The sequence below is a fragment of the Crassostrea angulata genome, chromosome 5 (assembly GCF_025612915.1).
Source record: "Crassostrea angulata isolate pt1a10 chromosome 5, ASM2561291v2, whole genome shotgun sequence".
NCBI lineage: Eukaryota > Metazoa > Mollusca > Bivalvia > Ostreida > Ostreidae > Magallana > Magallana angulata.
This window is the reverse complement of record NC_069115.1, coordinates 10,627,909-10,647,334: the sequence shown is the minus strand read 5'-3', so window position 1 is coordinate 10,647,334 and position 19,426 is coordinate 10,627,909. Positions and strand designations below refer to the sequence as shown.

At 32.6% G+C, this 19,426-nt stretch overlaps 2 protein-coding genes across 2 annotated transcripts; both read left to right on the top strand.

Annotated features, from left to right (window-relative positions):
* The first annotated feature begins 247 nt into the window (after positions 1 to 247).
* LOC128183804 (uncharacterized) lies at positions 248 to 4,375 on the top strand. The gene is made up of 3 exons (XM_052852961.1): positions 248 to 343; positions 3,697 to 3,818; positions 4,156 to 4,375. The coding sequence occupies exons 1-3, from the start codon at positions 248 to 250 to the stop codon at positions 4,373 to 4,375; spliced, it is 438 nt and encodes a 145-aa protein (XP_052708921.1).
* Positions 4,376 to 5,514: 1,139 nt separating this feature from the next.
* On the top strand, positions 5,515 to 19,324 carry LOC128183803 (uncharacterized). Its single transcript, XM_052852960.1, has 5 exons — positions 5,515 to 5,707; positions 7,554 to 7,648; positions 8,815 to 9,043; positions 9,520 to 9,639; positions 19,203 to 19,324. Exons 2-5 carry the CDS (start codon positions 7,586 to 7,588, stop codon positions 19,322 to 19,324), a joined length of 534 nt encoding a protein of 177 aa, XP_052708920.1. The 5' UTR covers positions 5,515 to 5,707; positions 7,554 to 7,585.
* The last annotated feature ends 102 nt before the right edge of the window (positions 19,325 to 19,426 follow it).

Below are 19,426 nucleotides of genomic sequence, written 5' to 3'. Positions count from 1 at the left end.
CTTTGACCATGTGCATATAGCACTAAAGGGTATATGCAATGCAAACTCCCTTTTTTTTATATTTTGTTGCGAATAAAGAGATAAGACGATATCGAAAAAAAAAAACACATTAAAATTTGTTTGATATTAACAGAGTTACAGTGCTTCAAATTTGTCTTTTTGTTTTACCTGAACAGGAAATCCAATTAAGCCAAATACGAAACGCTCGATATAGTGACTCTGCTTGTGTGACGTCACAACGAGGACGATGGCATCGAATACAAGTCAACACAGCGACGAAAGCAGTGAGAGTTTAGACCCTATGATGGAAGCCGGGTCATCCAGTTTTGAAGAGATGGAAGACATTGTTACGAAAGCCGAGAAGGATCATTCGAGATTCGAGATTCAAAATACGAGATTCGAAATACAAGATTCGAGATTCGAAATTCGAGATTCAATATCTAAATTAACCAATCAAATCATGGATCTGAAACCTGTATCCTCGCAACATCAAACTGTTCTAAATAAAGATCATTCGTACATGCTCTTTCCTACAAATAAATGTCTTAATAGCTCTTATATTGTGGTTATAAAATGGTTAAATTAACATTGATAAATTGACCCCACACAGGATAAACAATTAAATTAGTGATAACACTGTGGACTTTGCAAATCTATGTGATTTTGTTTGTCCTGTATGTATCCCCCCCCGAACCATTTTAACCCGTTGTGTATTCGCCCCAACTGTGTAAAAATCGGCTCGCGAAGAAAGATCTGTTTAATCTAAATAATAAAAACTGAATGTGGTTTTAGCTATGAAACGAAATTCAATGAAATAATCGACATGTCAAATTATAGGTTATCATAAAGTTTTAAACCATAGAAGATATAATGATTTACAACCTCAACGACAACAATCCAGATAGGAATAGTGTATTGTAGGGTATCAGTGCCATTGTCGATGAGAGAGAGAGAGAGAGAGAAAGAGAAAGAGAGATAGAGAGACACACACAGACAGACACAGACAGACAGACAGAGAGTTTTGTTGTGTCAAATTCAGTTTTGAATTAGAATTTGAAATTAATTTGATTTGTTACAAGCATATATAGACAATAATTAAGCCTCTAAAAGGAGAAAAGAGGAGGTAGCTAGGGTAGGGCAGACCAACTAGCAAGCTTTAATTTTACATCGACTCTCTCTCTCTCTCTCTCTCTCTCTCTCTCTCTCTCTCTCTCTCTCTCATCACCTAACATTTCCTTTTCCGTGAGGGGGTTTGGGGTATTTGTGATGTCTTACATTAGCTAGCGAAAATGATAAAAAAAAAACATGAAATGTTCTTTAAATTGTGTGCGGATGTTGTACTCCAATAATCTGTTTTCAGTATATACATTTCAAGAGGGGGGGGGGGGGGCTATATAGTCCTAATTAGTTTGCCAGTTATTCTGTCCCCACTTTGTTTTCTCTTCGTTTTTCAGGTTTTTTTTATTTGGCTCGGCAAATTAATATAAAACTTTCTGTGTAGCTCCATAACGATGCACTGTAGATAAAATATGAGTAGTTTTACTTTCGATAGATGTAAACATGTCTTATCCGTACTTGATTTTTAATTTGACTCTTATAATCGGATTTAATATTCCAATAAATATAGGGTAGGAAAGAGTAGACGGGACTTTTTGCGCATATCCTACTGTACCATTCATTCAACACAGGTATTAGCACTCATCGAGTTCGACTTGCTTTCCTTTTGTTCATCCACTGGATTTAAAGCTATCAATTTTTGAAAATATTTTGAATTTATGGCCTGATTATATATAAATTAGAGCTGCGCTGGTGCATCTATTTACCCAAATGAACCAAAATATAACCAAATGAATCTAAATATTTTGACAACATTAGTTTTAAACGTACGACTCTTTTTCAATTCTAATCGGGTATGTCCTTTAGAAAAATCTTGACCCACACACATTTTAGCAAATAAAACGACAATTGTTTCTTTTTTTTTATGGGGAGGGAGGTGGTGCCGGAAAAGGACATGTATTGCTTGTGGCAGTTGTGCTATACTCTCATTTGTTATAATAGGTAATACTACATATTGATATAAAATGAAAGTTTCCAATTACACTGTACATAGCTTCTATCATGCATTTCGACCCGTGCGATAGTTTAAAACAATTTTCAAAGCATTTAATGTAATTCAACCGATCATTTTTGAAATTTAATTTTCTGGATCCCCGCCTGATACGTCCGCCTTCTTGTATATTAGAATTACACGTACGTTGACCATATGTACACATTAACTTAATCGGCTATGTTATGGGACGATAACATTTTTTATCAATGATAATGATAAGGATATGTAACAAATAACAGCCTATTTGTGGGTTTTTGCACTGATTATTTGAGATAATTTGCCGCCATATTTTATGCATTCCACACACCACTCACAGTTTCTTTATTTGGCGTTCTGTGTGTATGGCGACAAATTGGTAAATTTGCAGCACTCACTCCTTGTAGCTTCATCCTGACTACATTTTATCTGGCTAAGTGTAATGTAGTAGTATATTAAATACACACATATTTGTTTGCAGTGCTTATTTACATCTTTAGATCTTTACTTACAAAAAAAGTAAACATTTGTATGACTTATATGTAATTATTGTCAATTTTGGTTGGGGGGGGGGGGTAGGAAACTACAGAGAAACTTAACTTGGCTGTGAAACATATGCTTTTATTCTTTCTTGTTGATATATCAATGAATTAATCATAACAAAGACATGTACAACAATTAATTTTGAAATATTCATGCACAATCAAATTTTTAAAAGGTTTTACTGTTCTCTGCACAAGAAATCGGCAATGTGAACAAATTGGCACCCTATCATCCCTACCTTTAATTGTAGAGAGTAGGTATCCTTCTATATAGAAAACAATTCCAAAAGTAAGACTCATAATAAGTTGTTTACTGAGGAAAAGGAAAAAAAATGTATTTATTAATAATTCCGTATGATGTGATAATATCGCAATGATTTTTTATAATCATAGTACTAGTGTATCACTGTATGCATACATAAAAACGATAAGTTATGCTTATATTTATTAGTGAAACAGGTCAGATTATTTATATTTAGATTATTTAGATATATGTACTAATCTTCATTCGGGGATCTAGAAAGGAGGGGGTCAGGGGATCTGGACCCCCTCCTCGGGAAAATTGGAGCTTATCAAATTTACATAGTAAAAATTTTTAAAATTGGCCTAGGACCCTCTACAGAAAAAATCAGCTACGCTTATGAAGTTCTCTACCATAACCGCATTTTTACACAAAAGGGGTGAATAAACCCGGGTTTTAAACTATTACTGGTGGTGAAATACCCCAGGGTTCAAACGCATCAGGTGAAAATGAACCAGGGCAAACAAAATCACTTAGATCCGCGAGGCACACTGCATTATTACTAGTCTACTTAGATATTCTGTGTAAAAGTAAATACAAATAATCATTTAGTTAGGTAGGGTGAACATAGGATTTATTTGTAGGAAAGAGCATGTACGAATGATCTTTATTTAGAACAGTTTGATGTTGCTAGGATACAGGTTTCAGATCCATGATTTGATTGGTTAATTTAGATATTGAATCTCGAATTTCGAATCTCGAATCTCGTATTTCGAATCTCGTATTTTGAATCTCGAATCTCGAATGATCCTTCTCGGCTTTCGTACATTGTGCCCCTAGACACACAGTCTTATCTTTTTGAACCCGAGGCCGGCTCGGATGATGGGGTATTTCACCAGCAATCCTCCCCAGAGTCAAACAACGAGGACCGACTGGGAAACAGCGATTGGTTAGTGTTTAAAAACCCTTTTGCGCATATATTTTGCCAATAAATCATTCATTTTATCATGTACAATTTTGTTTATTAAATATTCATCAGTTTGTTTCTTCTGAGCGTTGGTATATACATATTCAATTACATTTATACAAAAATTATTTTCAAAATGGCTTCTTTTAACATCATCATTAATTATCAACAATTTAGCCAATACAATTGGAAGCGGTATTATCTTGATAATTAGAGAGGATTATTCATCAAAATTATCTTGAGCCCTCAATTTGTAACCATCTTTAATTGTAATATGTACATGTAATTCTCATTAATGTGGATACAACTATTTTTATAGGTGCACATGTGGTAACTGCCCTCTAATGTCAACCATTGAGGAGTCAGTGTGCTGTCATGAGATCCCTCAAATCATGACAGTTTTGAAGGAGGATCCTGGAAAACCATGCATAGTAGCGCACAACGGCTTTGAACCTGTGTGTCTGCACCCTTCCAATCTGCGTACGACATACTACAACTACAGACAGCATTATGACAACTTGCCGGGATCCAACAAGTAGGTATAATTATTTCATATTTCATTTTTTTGCAAAGTAAATAAAAAATATAACAGAAAACTAGTTAACTTTATGAAAAAAAATTAATCAAATTAAGATATTTATGAATATAGCAATAGTAGCATGTTGTATCATCCATGACTATAACTATCTAAATAATAAACTAATGCAATACAAGCAATCTTATAAATTTTAAAATCTAATGGAAACACTATTTATTGTACAATGTAAATGTCTTTGTGAATACAAATAAATGAATGTGAAGATATGTGTTTGAGCTCTACCACTTGAATATACTTCATCTAATTTTAAATAAATGATGTCACAATAATAGTCACATCGTGTAAACGGAACTGCATTTATCTCGATTCTCACCAGTGACATAACGTGACGGCGGACATAACGTGACTAAACAACGCCACCTATGGCGTCTTCCACGTATAACACACGTACCATCTATTCATCCGATAAATTATCCCCATTTTTTTGTCATATCCTATCATTTAGACCTTTACTTAAGAAGGCAATCGATAGAAGTCAAAATCGATAAATAGTTCAAAATTTAAAAACATCAAATACATAAAAATATTACCAAAAATATCCATTTATATATAGTTATTATAGTTTGTCGTAATTAGTCTGAGTTATTTCTTGTTTCATAGTGTTTCTTTTCAGTCAAGCATAGACACACTTTCTCATTGCTGGAGACTATGGTTTCTTGTGGCTAGATCGTATGCAAATCTTCCTTACCTAAACCAAAACGGCAAAACGCTCAATAATGCAGTGCACACTGCTGTTGAAATAGATGTGAAATAGATAGTGATGAGATAAATGTTTATAAAATACAGTTGTATACGCACGGAAAACGTTCAAAAAGTCTTTGTTTATTGACATATAACGAATTTTGCACATTTTCATCAAATGGAAACCCCCTTTTTCCAAATTGCTGGATCCGCCTCTGGAGAGGAATAAAAAATAAATATTTCAGACCAGAAAGAATTTAATATCGTAGTGCTTCTAATCTAACGATTATCATTATATAGCCAATCATGTGCTTGATAATCTGATAACCCTATTGTAAATTGAATCATATGTTATTTATCTGTAAAATGATAGCCTAAATAATGTTGGGTGCATGTGAATATAAAATGGCGCTATCCTATCTGTTCTTGTAAATTTAATAGAATAGTTTACATATCTATTTATCAGTTAGTTGTATGCAGTCATATTGGTTTGTTTAAACTCCCAAGTGCAGCTCTAAATCAAAGTTTGAGGCATATGAATTTTAAGCAAGAAGGAACTAGGACCGGTGGATGATTATTTAATTGATCGAAGGTATCTTTTTATCTAAATGCGTTTTCGTGTCATATAATCGAAAAAGTCATGTTTATCTAAATATCAAGAGACTAAATTTAACCTTGGAAGGTAATAATGGTGATAAGTAAAGCATATCGCTAGAGATTTAGCTGTAGGGATTAAGATATACCTTAATTAATGTACAATACGAATACAGTGTCGTTTTAAAAATACATCTAGCAAAACAAGAGGCTCACAGGCTTCGACGGTCACAAGAATATCATAGTTCGTGAATTGACCAGTCAGAGTGACTCATGTTTGCATTTTAAGCTGATTTTGGAGTATACACTTTAATTTTGACTCTTTTGACTGTTACCTCCGCTCTTTTTAAAAAAAGTTTTTAACACTTTTAATAAGATATCCCACTAACTCAAACGATCTGAAAAAAAGACCGAGTCACTGACATATGGTTAGTGATTCTATGGAAATAATATCAATTGCATTTAGGTGATCTCCAATGTACAGAAAGTTATATAACGTATTATACAGTTTTACTATGTAAGTGATCGTGAATGGCCATACACATATATATTCACTTCCGTCTATATGTTGTATACAGGACCGATCAGACCCAACCCAACACCAGAGGAAACCTCAACTAAACTCCGGGTTTTTTTGGGCTTACTTTGGGTTTCCTTTTTGACACTTTGGGTCCACTCGGGGTTTACTTTGAGTTTACTTAGAAATTGCTATTGAGGTCAAATTAATGCATTAAAGTGTGAAGCAGATTTGTCTTTCATCCTAACATCCCAATGTCTATAATTCCTGCGCCTTTTATATTCCGAATACACATGTAGCGTCTGCTTTTAGGGGTATACGTCTGACCAGGTTTACTCTCTGTGTCCACTCTGGGTTTACTTTGGGTTTACTCGTGGTCCACTCTAGTACACCCAAAGTACACCCCGAGTAAACCCAAAAAGTAAACCCCAGGGTTTAGTTGGGGTATACTTTCTGTTAGGTTTGAACTGATCGGTACTGTACCTCAAAATAACAAAAGAAGTTCCATATAATGAGCAAACTGTTCTATTGTTAACGCACGACACAGACAGAAACTGACGAAAACATATACAGACGTATTACTTCAACAGCTGTCAGTTTACACACGATTCTCGTATGTTAAACGGTTTTAAAGATACGTTTCTCGTACGGTAGAATTCAAATCAGTTACAATATTAAGTGCGTCTCGCACAATACTTTCGTTATACATTTTTTTCTTACAAAATACGAAACGCCTTCTTTTTAATACACTGCACAATACAGTATATACGTTTTCTATACGGTTTAAACGCTTTCAATATAGTGCTCGTTTTTTTTTTTTATCATTATATCATTTTTGTAGGCTGTGCATGTCTAATTATATTTGTTTTGCCTCGGACTAGAATGTCGCGACGTCATTGGATGAAACGCGTCACGTGGCTGCCTTACAAATTTCTTTAAAAGGCAAGCGTCAAAATTTATAGCGCAACATGACGGACGTAACGATATTTGAACTGATTTACTATACAAACGTTTGTTTACATATCAAACTTCAGGTCCTCGACAAAACAAAACACTTATTAGGTTTGATACTGACTGTTTAAAGAAATTTGTGGGGTCGGTAAAGTCCATAGAAGGCGAGGCGGAGCCGAGCCTTCTATGGACTTTACCGACCCCACAAATTTCTTTAAACAGTCAGAAACAAACCTAATAAGTAATAATCTTGTATTACTATGATATGATTAAACGTTAACCTTTTTATGAATATATACATGTACCTGTATTTGATTATCGATGAATGAGCGGCATTAAATTTACAGTTTCTTAGGTGACCTTAATTGTTTTGCAGAAAACGTAAAAGAAACCTTTAGTGTCAGAAAAATGTTCCAAATCATTAACACACGTTTAACAACATATTCACTGATATATTGCTATCTATTGCAGGTAAGTGCAACCGTTTTACCTATTGATCTTGTTAATAAAACTCTACAGAATATCCAAGATCACTTACATGAATACGTATACTAATGAACTTGAAATACAGAAGAACAAATCGTTAAAAAAATATGTTATGTATATTAAAAAATAGCAAAACTAAGTGTTATAAATATGTATTAAATGAAACGAAGCATTTGTGCGTGTATTTCTTTCAGCGTGCACGTAAAGCAGGGCATTTTATTTTATTACGTAAAACAAAACTAAAACAGACAAAAAAATCCACAAAGCTTAATATTGGCACATAAATAAATATTTTATCAATTTATTAACAATTATAATGGTTACACCAAGTGAATAAATGAATTATTCTATTTTTGATGAATAAATTTGTCCAATCGCAAAAAAACCGATGCTTTTAACAAATAAGCCTGTAAAGGAGTTACTGCTAACACCTTTTGATATTTTAAGAAATATGGGTCGATGTCCGTACACTTTAGTTAAATTTTACCTGATCAGCAATTATTGTGATTGTTATAATTTTTATTCAAAACATAATTTTGTGTTTTCGATTAACTACCCGGATAATTTAATTTGAGTTGCATACTATAACATACCATATCATGTAAAAGTATGAAAAAAAATATTGCTCGTCGACAATGTTCTACTATTTGTGGTATCGCCTTGCCTAAGATATATGAATGTTCTGAGTGAAATCATATCAAACATTTTTTTCATAGTATCTGCTATATTTCTTCACAATACGTACAACGTTTAAATAACTTCATATCGAAAATTAAAAGTCTCTAAAAGAACACGAATTACCCCCCCTCCCCAAAGCTAGATATCGGCATTTATGAATACACCGAAAATTTAAATAGAACCATCGAAAGCATCGTTTCATAATGTCACAATTGCATGAAATTGTATTTGACAACGCCTTTGAACCTTTAACTGATTGTTGTGAATTATAAAAAGGACATGTTTTAATTGGTATTGATTAACTAATTACAATTTTATAGATTCTTTATCATGCCATCGAATTTTTTAATTGTATTTCTATTGTTTTGTGCATGTGAATATGCTTTCTCTATTCAAAATATATCAAATACGCATATCTTTTTTTTTTTTTTTTTTTTTTTTTACAATTTTGCTGCTTTTTAAAATTGTTTAAGACTTTGCAAGCAAGCAGTGACTCATGTGATGTATCAAGAACAACGGTACAAACTGTTGAAGATTGTCCAAGAAGTGAGGAGAGATGGAGGGAGGCAGCAGCAAGGAAAAACTGTGCATCATATGCTAGCCAATGCAGTGATCCCGAGAAGCTCGAGTATCACTGCGTCATCAACCCGTTTCTCAACCAGACACTAGAAGTATGCGCATATGCACAAAATATTGTGTTAGGTAAGCTATTTACGATCGACTTAATTCAAGCTGAGACAAATTGACAAATATTTGTTATTGTTATACTCTTAAAACCATAAATCGTACGCAAATTTAAACAATGACAAAACGAACATATAATATATATAGCATTCATTTCATTTGAAAAAAAATATTTATTTATTAGGATTTAAGAATTAGAAGAGTTTAAGTTGATTGAAAGTTGTAACCTAAAGAGACCAGATGGTCAACAAATTCAAGGACTACCTAAAAAATTCAAACATAATGTTTTGTCAAAAACTATTATTTAGTACAGAAAAGTTTGTCCTAGTATTTTATTTCAATTGAATATCATGTTTTATCTTTAAACATACAACTTCAGCTAAAAGACATTAAATTTGTCGAAAATTGATCACATCCATCAAGACCATTAAATTAAAGAAATTCTATTGTATATATTGTTTGTCATTCAAAAGTATTTCATTGTACTGATCCAGGTTTCTGTGTGGAATACAGTGTCAGTGGAAATATGATTCAAGAAAGCGCAAATACATATTGTCCAGGTTTTAAAAAGAATCCATGCCCAATTTTTTATCGCTCCTCGGAGGCCTACAAATGTAAGTATTTTCTGTTATGAAAAAGTCAATTGCAGTAAATGCAAGTGATATGAAAGGAATTAAAGTATTTTTGCTCGAAATATGGCTTTAATTATAAAAGAGTGATAGACGTGTATACTGTAAATTTAGAGTTAAAGATGAAGTTGCTTTCTCTGATCGATTTAGTGTCTTAATTTAACTGTAACTGTTACATACAAAATCGTGTAATTAAATGGCTCTCTTGATTGAGATAAAAAACGTTGATAATTTCCGTTTATATAAAAGTTAATGATTTAAAATTGAATCGCCCATTACTACCATATCGTTGCATTATTGTGCGTGATAATTAAAAATAGCTTACGTAGTCTTTTTATTAGTAAAAATGAAATATAACAACACTACCCAAAATTTTCAGAAAACAATAAACATATCACGTAAAGACAAAATATATCTGTTCAATCAAAGCTTCTGCTAAAATCATATAAGGTGCATTTTATTAAGCGACTCTCATTCAATTATTGTACTCCTGACAAACCAAATGCCACCACCCACCCTCCGAGAGGCAGGTGTTCAATGGAATCCTTAAGCCCGTCCGCGTCAGAGCTCACGGATATTCATATATAGCTGGAACCTACATACACACTTTTTTCACTTTTAATTAAGATGGTAATGTTAAGAAAAGAAAAGAAAAAACCCACCCTACCCCTTTTTAAAGTCATTACAATGACTATTGTATTCTGTGTTTTGTTTTGGGGTATTTTTTTGTTTTTGTTTTTTTGTTTTGTTTGTTTGTTTGTTTTTTTTTTTTTTATTTTTTTTTTGTTTGCATAAAAACAAAAGAGATACATTTCTATTTTTGAGGTCATTTATTTTTTTGTTCGTATTTCATTTATAACAAACGAATGAAGTCAAATATCACTCGGAAGGCATGTATGAAATATAATATTATGCATATTTATGAATCGTGATGTGCTTTGTGAATATTCATGAGTTGAACTACTAACACTCCTACCATCCCGAGAGTTGTGGAGTACGATCTTAAATTTTAGATCGTACTCAAACTAAAGGTATTCAGGTTTTAAAACGTTTTAATAATACATCATTAGATTGTTAGAAATTGTAATATTGCTGTGTTATAGGCTATACTTTTAATAAATGTAAATACAAAATAATTTAATTGTAAAAGCTCGACTTCCTAAGAAATCAATATTAAGTCAAATACGACCCCTTCCCCCCATCATTTAAAATCACAAAACCAACATATTTCTCTAACAATTGGACGATTCAGAAGCACTTGCGGGGTCCCATCTTTGAATTCAGTGAGAATATAGGTTAGCTCTAGAAATAAAAAAGGATGAGGGATACATAGAAATATTACACTTTCAATTACTTATACTTCTCATTTTCATAGAGCAGCTATTGCCTGTCGAAAACACTGGCTTTAAAAAATCTCTTTTTCTTTATGTCGTCAAAAATGCTTTGAAATATGATGATTTAGAATAATTAGTGTACAAGGTTCATTTCATTTTTACGAACTATCAAAACCGTTACAAATAATCAAGACAAACTGAAAATTAACAAAAGCATTGTTGTCTTAAAATAAAGAAATTAGTCAAAAATCAGCAATAAGTAATGAAAGAAACATGTTAAAGGGCGTTAGATGTAAACTTTAAAAAAAAATTGTTCTACTAAATACTAGCTATAGAGATCAAGGTGTGTTCTTTTTGTAATATAAGCCAGAACTTGGTTCTAAGAATTAAACTTATTAACACAATTTTATGTTTACGAACCTATCGTTGAGCAATCCTTCTGTTGAAATTAGATTTATTTGATGTTGATATAGTTGCCGGTATTGTTTTGTCTCAAACTACGTACAAATAAGATTTTTTCAACGAACTTGGTTTGAGGCAGTTATCGTCAGTTATCCGTGTTCAGTTATTGGCAGTTTTGATCTTGGTGAACAATATCATGGACTTGTTAGAAAACAACATTCTTGATGTTGTTTTTACTTGAGATAGTGGGTGGAGTTTAAAATAAGGTGTGCGATATGTACAGATAACCCACACTTTTAACAATAGAAAACATACCAGGCTATGGTACAAAAGCATAATTACATTTCTGTTAGCGAATATCTAATAAAGTTAACACTTGTTACAATATTCTCTTGTTTAATTCTGATATCAAATTACCCAAAAAAATGTTATTAATAGCGCTTTGATTTCCTGTATTTTGAATCTGTTTAAAATGCTTAACAATAAAATATACATCAGCTATGGCCTCATCAATGTATAATCTATGTAATACAAACAAAGAGTATCTTGATATTACATTTATGGTAGTGTTTAGGTCGGCTACCGTGTAATTATGTCAGCTGTGTTCTGCAACGTTAATCTTTTCTTTTTTTTACGAATGTTGTAATGTGCTTATGCTTTTGATAATCTGATATGAAAATGTCAAAATAATTGTTGTATTGTTGCTTAATTGCTTCAACTATTTTGTTACTTCATTGTATTTACAAGTATCAGTCGCTAATGGCAATATTAGAAATAATGATCGTGATTGGATTTATTGTTTTTGCGTTATAAAATCAGCCTTTGTAATGCTTTTTATGATATCTGTTGACGTACGTGATAACATGACAGAACTATACTTATGTTCAGATAAACATCAAAGAATAAAACTTTATTCATGGAGTTGATTACATCACCAATTTGTGTTTTGTAGCTATGTAAACCATTTTATTTAGTTAATCTTGTTTGTTGATATTTAAAAATGGCTAACGACACGAACAATAGAAATTGTCAAATTTTCGCGACAACCAGTCCCTTCTTCAGGACCAAAAAATAAATTACATGAGTACAAAACAAAGAAAACAAAATCTAAAGCTACTACTAAACTACTTAAGAAACTGTTGTGAATATTACCACCGGGTTCGGAATTCCATAAATAACAACATAAATATATATCCATTGTAAACAAAGTTCAGTTGTTACCTGTACCTTGCCCGAGTTGGACGTAGATTTTATCCGTCAGACTTTAGAGGTTTTTAACAACTCATAACTCATATTTGTGAGAATCATTGCCAAATATATACCGTCATAACAATGGTGTCAGAAGTGTTTGTATATGTCTGATTATTTTTCAGATTAAATACCCCGCATATTAGTTCGTGCATTTTGGCGCCATAATTATTTTTTTTCTGTCTTCCATTTTCGATCTAGGAAGATATTTATTTATTTCAATTAAAGTATTGGTATATTTTGGGAAGAACTGTATTACTTTTCTTGTTTATTTGATTTTTTTCTATTGTTTTTCTTTTCTTTTTTTTTTCAAGTATACACTTGCATGTTGTTTAAGATCTACAACTTGACTATTTCGTCGGATTGTCTGATGATTTAGTTCATACAATACATATATTAAGATCAGTACTAGGTAAGTGTGTACAGGAGTAAAAGATCAAGATCATGGCTACTCCTATTGAGGTAAACAAAGCAGCAATGGAAGAGTTAAACACAGAAGAGTCTAACATGAAAGAAACATATTTATTGAAAAGAATTGAGAGGTTGAAAAAAAAGCTGGTTGAGAAAGAAGAAATTATTAGAGAAAGAAAGAATGTTATTAGAGAAAGAGAGAATGTTATTAGAGAAAGAGAGGATGAATTGAAGGAAAGAGACCTTACATTAGATGAGAAAGAAAAAGAAATAGCACTACTGTACAAAAGCAGAGAAAAGAGAGATTTAAGCCAAATCAAATCAGAAAGAGAGCATAAAATGTTTGTCTGTTGTTCTAAAATAGTTAATAGTCCCACAGCACCCAAATTGTCAACTTATGATGGAACGGCAGAGTGGAAACCCTATTTCATTCAATTTAATTACATTGCCCAGAAATACATGTGGAATGAAAGAGAAAAGTTAGACAAATTAGTTGAATGTTTGAGAGAGAAAGCTTTAAAATTCTTCAGTTCAAGACCAGAAAATGTTCAAAGTGATTTCAAACTGCTGTGTCATAAATTCAAAGAAAGGTTTGACAAGCGTGAACAACCTCATATTGTGAGACGTCAACTTCAGGAGGCCAAACAAGAGGTAGATGAAACTCTTGAAGAAATTGCAGAAAGAATAGAAGAATTATCAATGGAAGCTTATCCAGACTTTCCACACTTTTGGAGAAGCACAGTTACTATTGATGTATTTTTAAGAGGTTGTATGGAAAAAAGAGCTGCCCTAATCACTCTGGATAAAGATCCTGAAACACTGGATAAGGCTGTTCAGTACATGCTGAATGCAATTACTAATCAAAAGCTATTGCTAGGACAAAAGAAAGACATCAGAAGAGCTACATTAGAAGATGAAATTTTACCCAACATAGAAAATACAAATATTAAAATAGTTCAAAAAACAGTTCCATCTCTAGAAACAAGAATTACAGCTCTGGAAAATGACAACAAAGAAACAAAAAGACTGCTAAAAGAAATACTAGAAAGAATGAAGGCAACTGAAGTAGAGAGAGAGAGTCACGATCCAGATCCTGGTCAGCAAGACAAAGATCCATTCAACGATCAAGATCCAATAGTGCTGAAAGAGAGAGTCAAAGTATTTGTATTAAGTGTGGTGAAGAAGGACATGTTGCAAGAAACGGCTCTCATCGTCCAAACAGATCTTCAAGATTCAGATCACCATCAAATTTACATGGGTATTTAAACTCTCACGAGCTGAGGAAATAGGCCATTCGTCAGCTCGACTCAACAAACCAAGGCCAAAATCACATACCCGATTTAAATATTAGATTTAATTAAAACCACCAATACGAGGTAGAATGAAGGATGGTGTTCAGTTTAATAAAAATTGTATAATAAAACAACAAAGATGCAAATACATGTATAAGGACAAATCTAAACTTTACGAATACAATCTTGATTCAATGTTAATGAATGATCAGGAAATACTTAAAATTTTCCAATGTAATAGACAAGCTGCATTTGTAACAGGATATGGAACCAATGGTATTTTTTCACCAGAGAACTTGTGATTAAGAAATTTTTCTCCAACTACTGAATCTTCATCACTAAACACTGATCCCTGACAACATTCAAAGCGCTCATCGTTGTTGATAAATTTGTACAAGTTTTCAAAGTTTTCCAATTTCAGAATCTGAATTATGCGCAACAAAAGACCAAACATGAAATCAACCCAAAAAATATCCAAATGTTGAGAAATATAATTGTTGTTGTGATTTTTCTGATTGTGTAAATCCAAAAAATGTTTTTGTCCAAAGTTAATATGACCAACCGAACAACATGTCGATGGTGAAGCATACCAAGGTAAATGATCTTTAATAATATGCCGTTTAACATGCGTAAATTTTGCCAAGCACACAGGACATGGTTTGCCTTTTTTACTTTTGGTGGCTCGTTGAATTTTAGGCGGACTTGGTGGTTCGATGTCTGATCCAAATTCATAATCTGGTATGAATTCATCCTCCATCATGAACTACATAATATTATAAAATATAACATATAGTAAATATTGGTAATAAAACTTCATGATACACATTTTTTCTAAAAAAAAAAAACTATACGTTTATTAATACATAAACACACTATTGTAATTAGGAGACCCAAGAGAAATAAGAATATTAAGTCATAAAACCAATACACCATGATATATATACACAAATGATAATCAAGTCGTTGATTATATTCTGTCCTAAAAATGAGGAATATTTTTAATTTATTCTATTTTTTTTTTTAAAACACCAGTATGATTTAGATATCTAGATCATAATCTTTCAAATATTCTGGCTTTCTTCTAACCCTTTTATTTAACGTTGAAGGACCTGCATTGTTGTTACCAGTTGATGGACTAAATGTAACTCCGAGATCTAAACTAGACAATGACATCAGACTATCCGACGTCATTGACTGCGGAGCCACAGATAATTCACCATTTTCTGGTAATCTGAATATTGTATCAAGATTTAACTCGTCAAATTCTGAATTACATGTATCTTTACTGTATTGATCTTTAAGAATCTGATTTCTTAATCTTGATAGCCACAAAGGGTTATTTCTGTCCTGACACAATTTAATTCTGTCGTGGTGAATCACTTCTTCTTTCTTTCGATCTGGAATTTTGTATAATACTGGAGATTTTATCTCTGTTATTACATAGGGACCTTTCCATGGAGATTTTAACTTTGGACTTGTACCTACAATTGTAGCAAGATTTGTCTTGTATACAATATCCCCTATCTCATAGGTCTTTTGAACTGATTTTAAATCATAGTCTCGCTTTTGTCTACATTGAGAAGTTCTAAGGTTTTCTCTAGCTTCCCTGTGAATAGATTCTAAGTTTGATTTAAGATCCTTCACATATGTGTTTAAATCTTTATCTTCCTCATGATCTACAGTACCTAAGAAGATATCTAATGGCTGAATAACATGCCTACCTAACATCATTTCATTAGGTGTAAACCCTGTTTGTCTATTCTTGGAAGCCCTTAATGCGCCCGCTAATTGTTGCAAATACTCATCCCATGTATCCTGTTTATTTTTAATGTAACACCTTAAAGCTTGTAGAAGAGTTCTGTTGCATCTTTCTACCTGTCCATTGGATGCAGGATGATATGGTGTTGTTCTTGTTTTAGCAATTTGTAGAAGTTCACATATTTGACGCATAATAGTACCGTCCATATTTTTTCCCTGGTCAGTATGTAACTCTAATGGGCATCATAATCTACAGATAATATTATCTACAAAGCTCTTGGCAATAATCTCTGCCTTTTGATTAGGTAAAGGAAAGCATTCAATCCATTTTGTGAACTGACCTATAATCATCAAAATGTATTTATTTCCATTCTTTGTTTCAGGTAAAGGTCCTAAAATGTCCATATGTATTCTTTCTAATGGAACACCAGAATGATATTGTCCCAATTGTGACTTAGCTTTGACATTAGGTTTTTTGTTTTTGTTACATACTTCACATGATCTTACATATTCTTTGCAATCTGAACGCATGTGATACCATATTGCATATTTTCTCAATTTTTCAAATGTGTTTGTTTGACCTAAATGTCCTGAGAGTGGAATGTCATGACAGAGTTCCAAAACTTCTTGTTGTAAACACTGTGGGACAACATAAAGTACTTTTGGTGTTATAGGATCCTCCCATAGATAGTATAGAATGCCATTTCTCATTTGTAATTGGGATTTGCACAACCAAAAATGTCTAACAGTCTTACTAGATAATTGAAGTTCTTAACTTGATGGTTCATAGTTATTTTTTAACCATGATACTATTTGTTTAATGTCTGGATCTTGTTCTTGAGCAAGTTTGAGTTTATGTTTATCCCCTAGTACACTTGTAGACTCACTGGACTGGTCCAAATATGGACTAATTGAATCTACTGTTGTTGATTTGATTGATATAGGGACTACATAATCTACATCATCTTCAAAAGTTCCCCATTGTTTTCTAGCTCTTGTACAAAATGGGCAACCTCCACAAGGAAGAGCACTTAAAGAGACATTTGATCTATAGTCATTACATGATGGTATTGAATCAGGGATTCTAGACAATGCATCTGCATTTTGATGCTTTACACCAAACCTATGTTGAATGATCATGTTGTATTGTGATAATTCTTCTAACCATCTAGCTAACTGACCTTGAATGTTTTTGAAATTGGTCAACCAAACAAGACTATTATGATCTGTTCTTATATAAAAGGTCTTCCTAATAAAAAATGTCTAAATTGTCTTGTAAAAACAACAATAGACAAAAGTTCCTTCCTTGTGGTACAATATTTTCTTTGTTGTGGTGTTAGAACCTTGCTAGCAAAACAAATTGTTTTTTCTATACCATCTTGAACTTGACTCAGTTCTGCCCCAATACACTTGTCCGAAGCATCTGTATCCAATATGAACATTTCATCAGGATCTGGAGGGTGTAAAAGTGTAGCATATAAAAAAGAATCTTTCAAGTTTTTAAATGCTTCCTGATGTTGGTCAGTCCATTTGTACTCTGATTTTTTACTGACTAACTTGTGTAATGGTTCAACATATTCAGCAAAGTTTCTTACATGATCTCTATGATAATTCATAAATCCTAAAAAAGACTCTAATTCTTTCACATTCTTAGGCTCAGGCCAATTTTTCATGGTTTCAATATTCTCGGGTGTAATCATAACTCCATTGCCATTGACAATTCTACCTAAAAATTTTACCTCTTTCTGAAAAAAATGACATTTCTTTGGTTTCAATTTGAGGTTGTATTGTTTGAAACGTGCCAGTACATGTCCCAGTTTTTCCAAGTGATCTTCAAAATCAAAACCTAAGACTAAGATGTCATCCAAATAAGCTAAACATTCAGTCCATGTTAAACCTTGTAATACCAGCTGAATGATCCTACTAAAAGTTGCTGGGCTGTTACACAGACCAAAAGGTAGCCTATTATAAAAAAAGAACAGCTACATTATAAACATTTGTTCACATTCTTAAAGAAGGTGTTGCTACTGTCACCGATCGCTCTAAAGTAATCAATCGACTGCCAACTTCACGCCTGATTAAGTTAATTAGCTAATTGAAATTGGCGTCCGAGTTAATAAATGAAAATTTGAACCCCCGTTGTTAACTCGTACGGCACTTATGATATAGACTCGAATTTTGATTAAAAAGAGATAAAATTTAATGAAAATACATAAATAAAATTAAATAAAATTAAGAAACAAATGTTTTACAAATAAAAGGTAGTAAAGAAACTAATAAATGAATGGAAGAGGCGCAGTTGACAGATTTCATGAAATTACTATGTGGGTGTCAGGTGATGTATGGCTATGAGACGTTCATTTTAGTGAAGTCCATTTGTTTGTTCATGCCATCAGGTCTGAATGATTTGAGTCTGTGCATCCAGAACTTTTCCTTGCTCTTCCTCTCCGCGTCTGTCCAATGTGGATTATGGTCAATAACCAATACTGTCATGTCTTCCCATTTGTGGCCACTTGTATTAAAATGTTCTCCGACGGGCTCCTTGACTTTTTTGGGCTTTATGGTAGAGCGGTGGTTGTTGATCCTTCTGCGGAGGTCACCTGTTTCACCGACGTATTGCTTAGAGCAAACTTTGCAACTGATGAGATAGATGCAGTTGTCTGTGCGGCAAGAAGTGTTGCTAAATATCTTGTAGGTGCGACCCGTGATGGGGCTTTTAAAACTGTCCGCGTTGGTGCTGTGTTTGAACAACAGGCATCTGGTATCGGAACATGTTTTAAAACCACCATTTGGCAACGGGTTGTCTAAACTTGCCCTCATTACCATGTCCTTGTCGTTAGCCATTTTTAGTGCTTTATATATTCAGTTTACTGGCTTAGTACATGTATCTAATATATATTAGATCCGACACTTTAAAGATGCCTAGTGTTGTTGATTCTATTCAGTGCTTTATATATATATATATATATATATATATATATATATATATATATAATTATATATATATATATATATATATATATATATATATATATATATATATATATATATATATATATATATATATATATATATTTATTACAACTTTTTATTTTAAATCAAGATCCAGGTTGCTATAATTTGACTAAAAAAGCATTAATAGTAACAGAGGACGGGAAGTCAAGTGTAAAGTCAACCACTGTCATATACCAAGCAGGTGATTTGTCTACAAAACATCATGTGTAAGTAGACTGAACAAGATTATAAATGCAATAAAAACAATCATTGGACCTTTTCGAAAATCTCTTACTATAAAAAAAATGAAAAGTGAGATTAAGGATATGAAAA

Bases quoted from the DNA above. Each gene is read 5' to 3' on its own strand.
- LOC128183804 (XM_052852961.1), top strand. From the start codon at position 248: ATGGCATCGAATACAAGTCAACACAGCGACGAAAGCAGTGAGAGTTTA. The intron at 344-3,696 runs ATTGTTACGAAA...CGGCTTTCGTAC, and splicing joins GTTTTGAAGAGATGGAAGAC to ATTGTGCCCCTAGACACACA. The intron at 3,819-4,155 runs GTTAGTGTTTAA...CTATTTTTATAG, and splicing joins CGACTGGGAAACAGCGATTG to GTGCACATGTGGTAACTGCC.
- LOC128183803 (XM_052852960.1), top strand. From the start codon at position 7,586: ATGTTCCAAATCATTAACACACGTTTAACAACATATTCACTGATATAT. The intron at 9,044-9,519 runs GTAAGCTATTTA...GTACTGATCCAG, and splicing joins TGCACAAAATATTGTGTTAG to GTTTCTGTGTGGAATACAGT. The intron at 9,640-19,202 runs GTAAGTATTTTC...TTTTAAATCAAG, and splicing joins CTCCTCGGAGGCCTACAAAT to ATCCAGGTTGCTATAATTTG.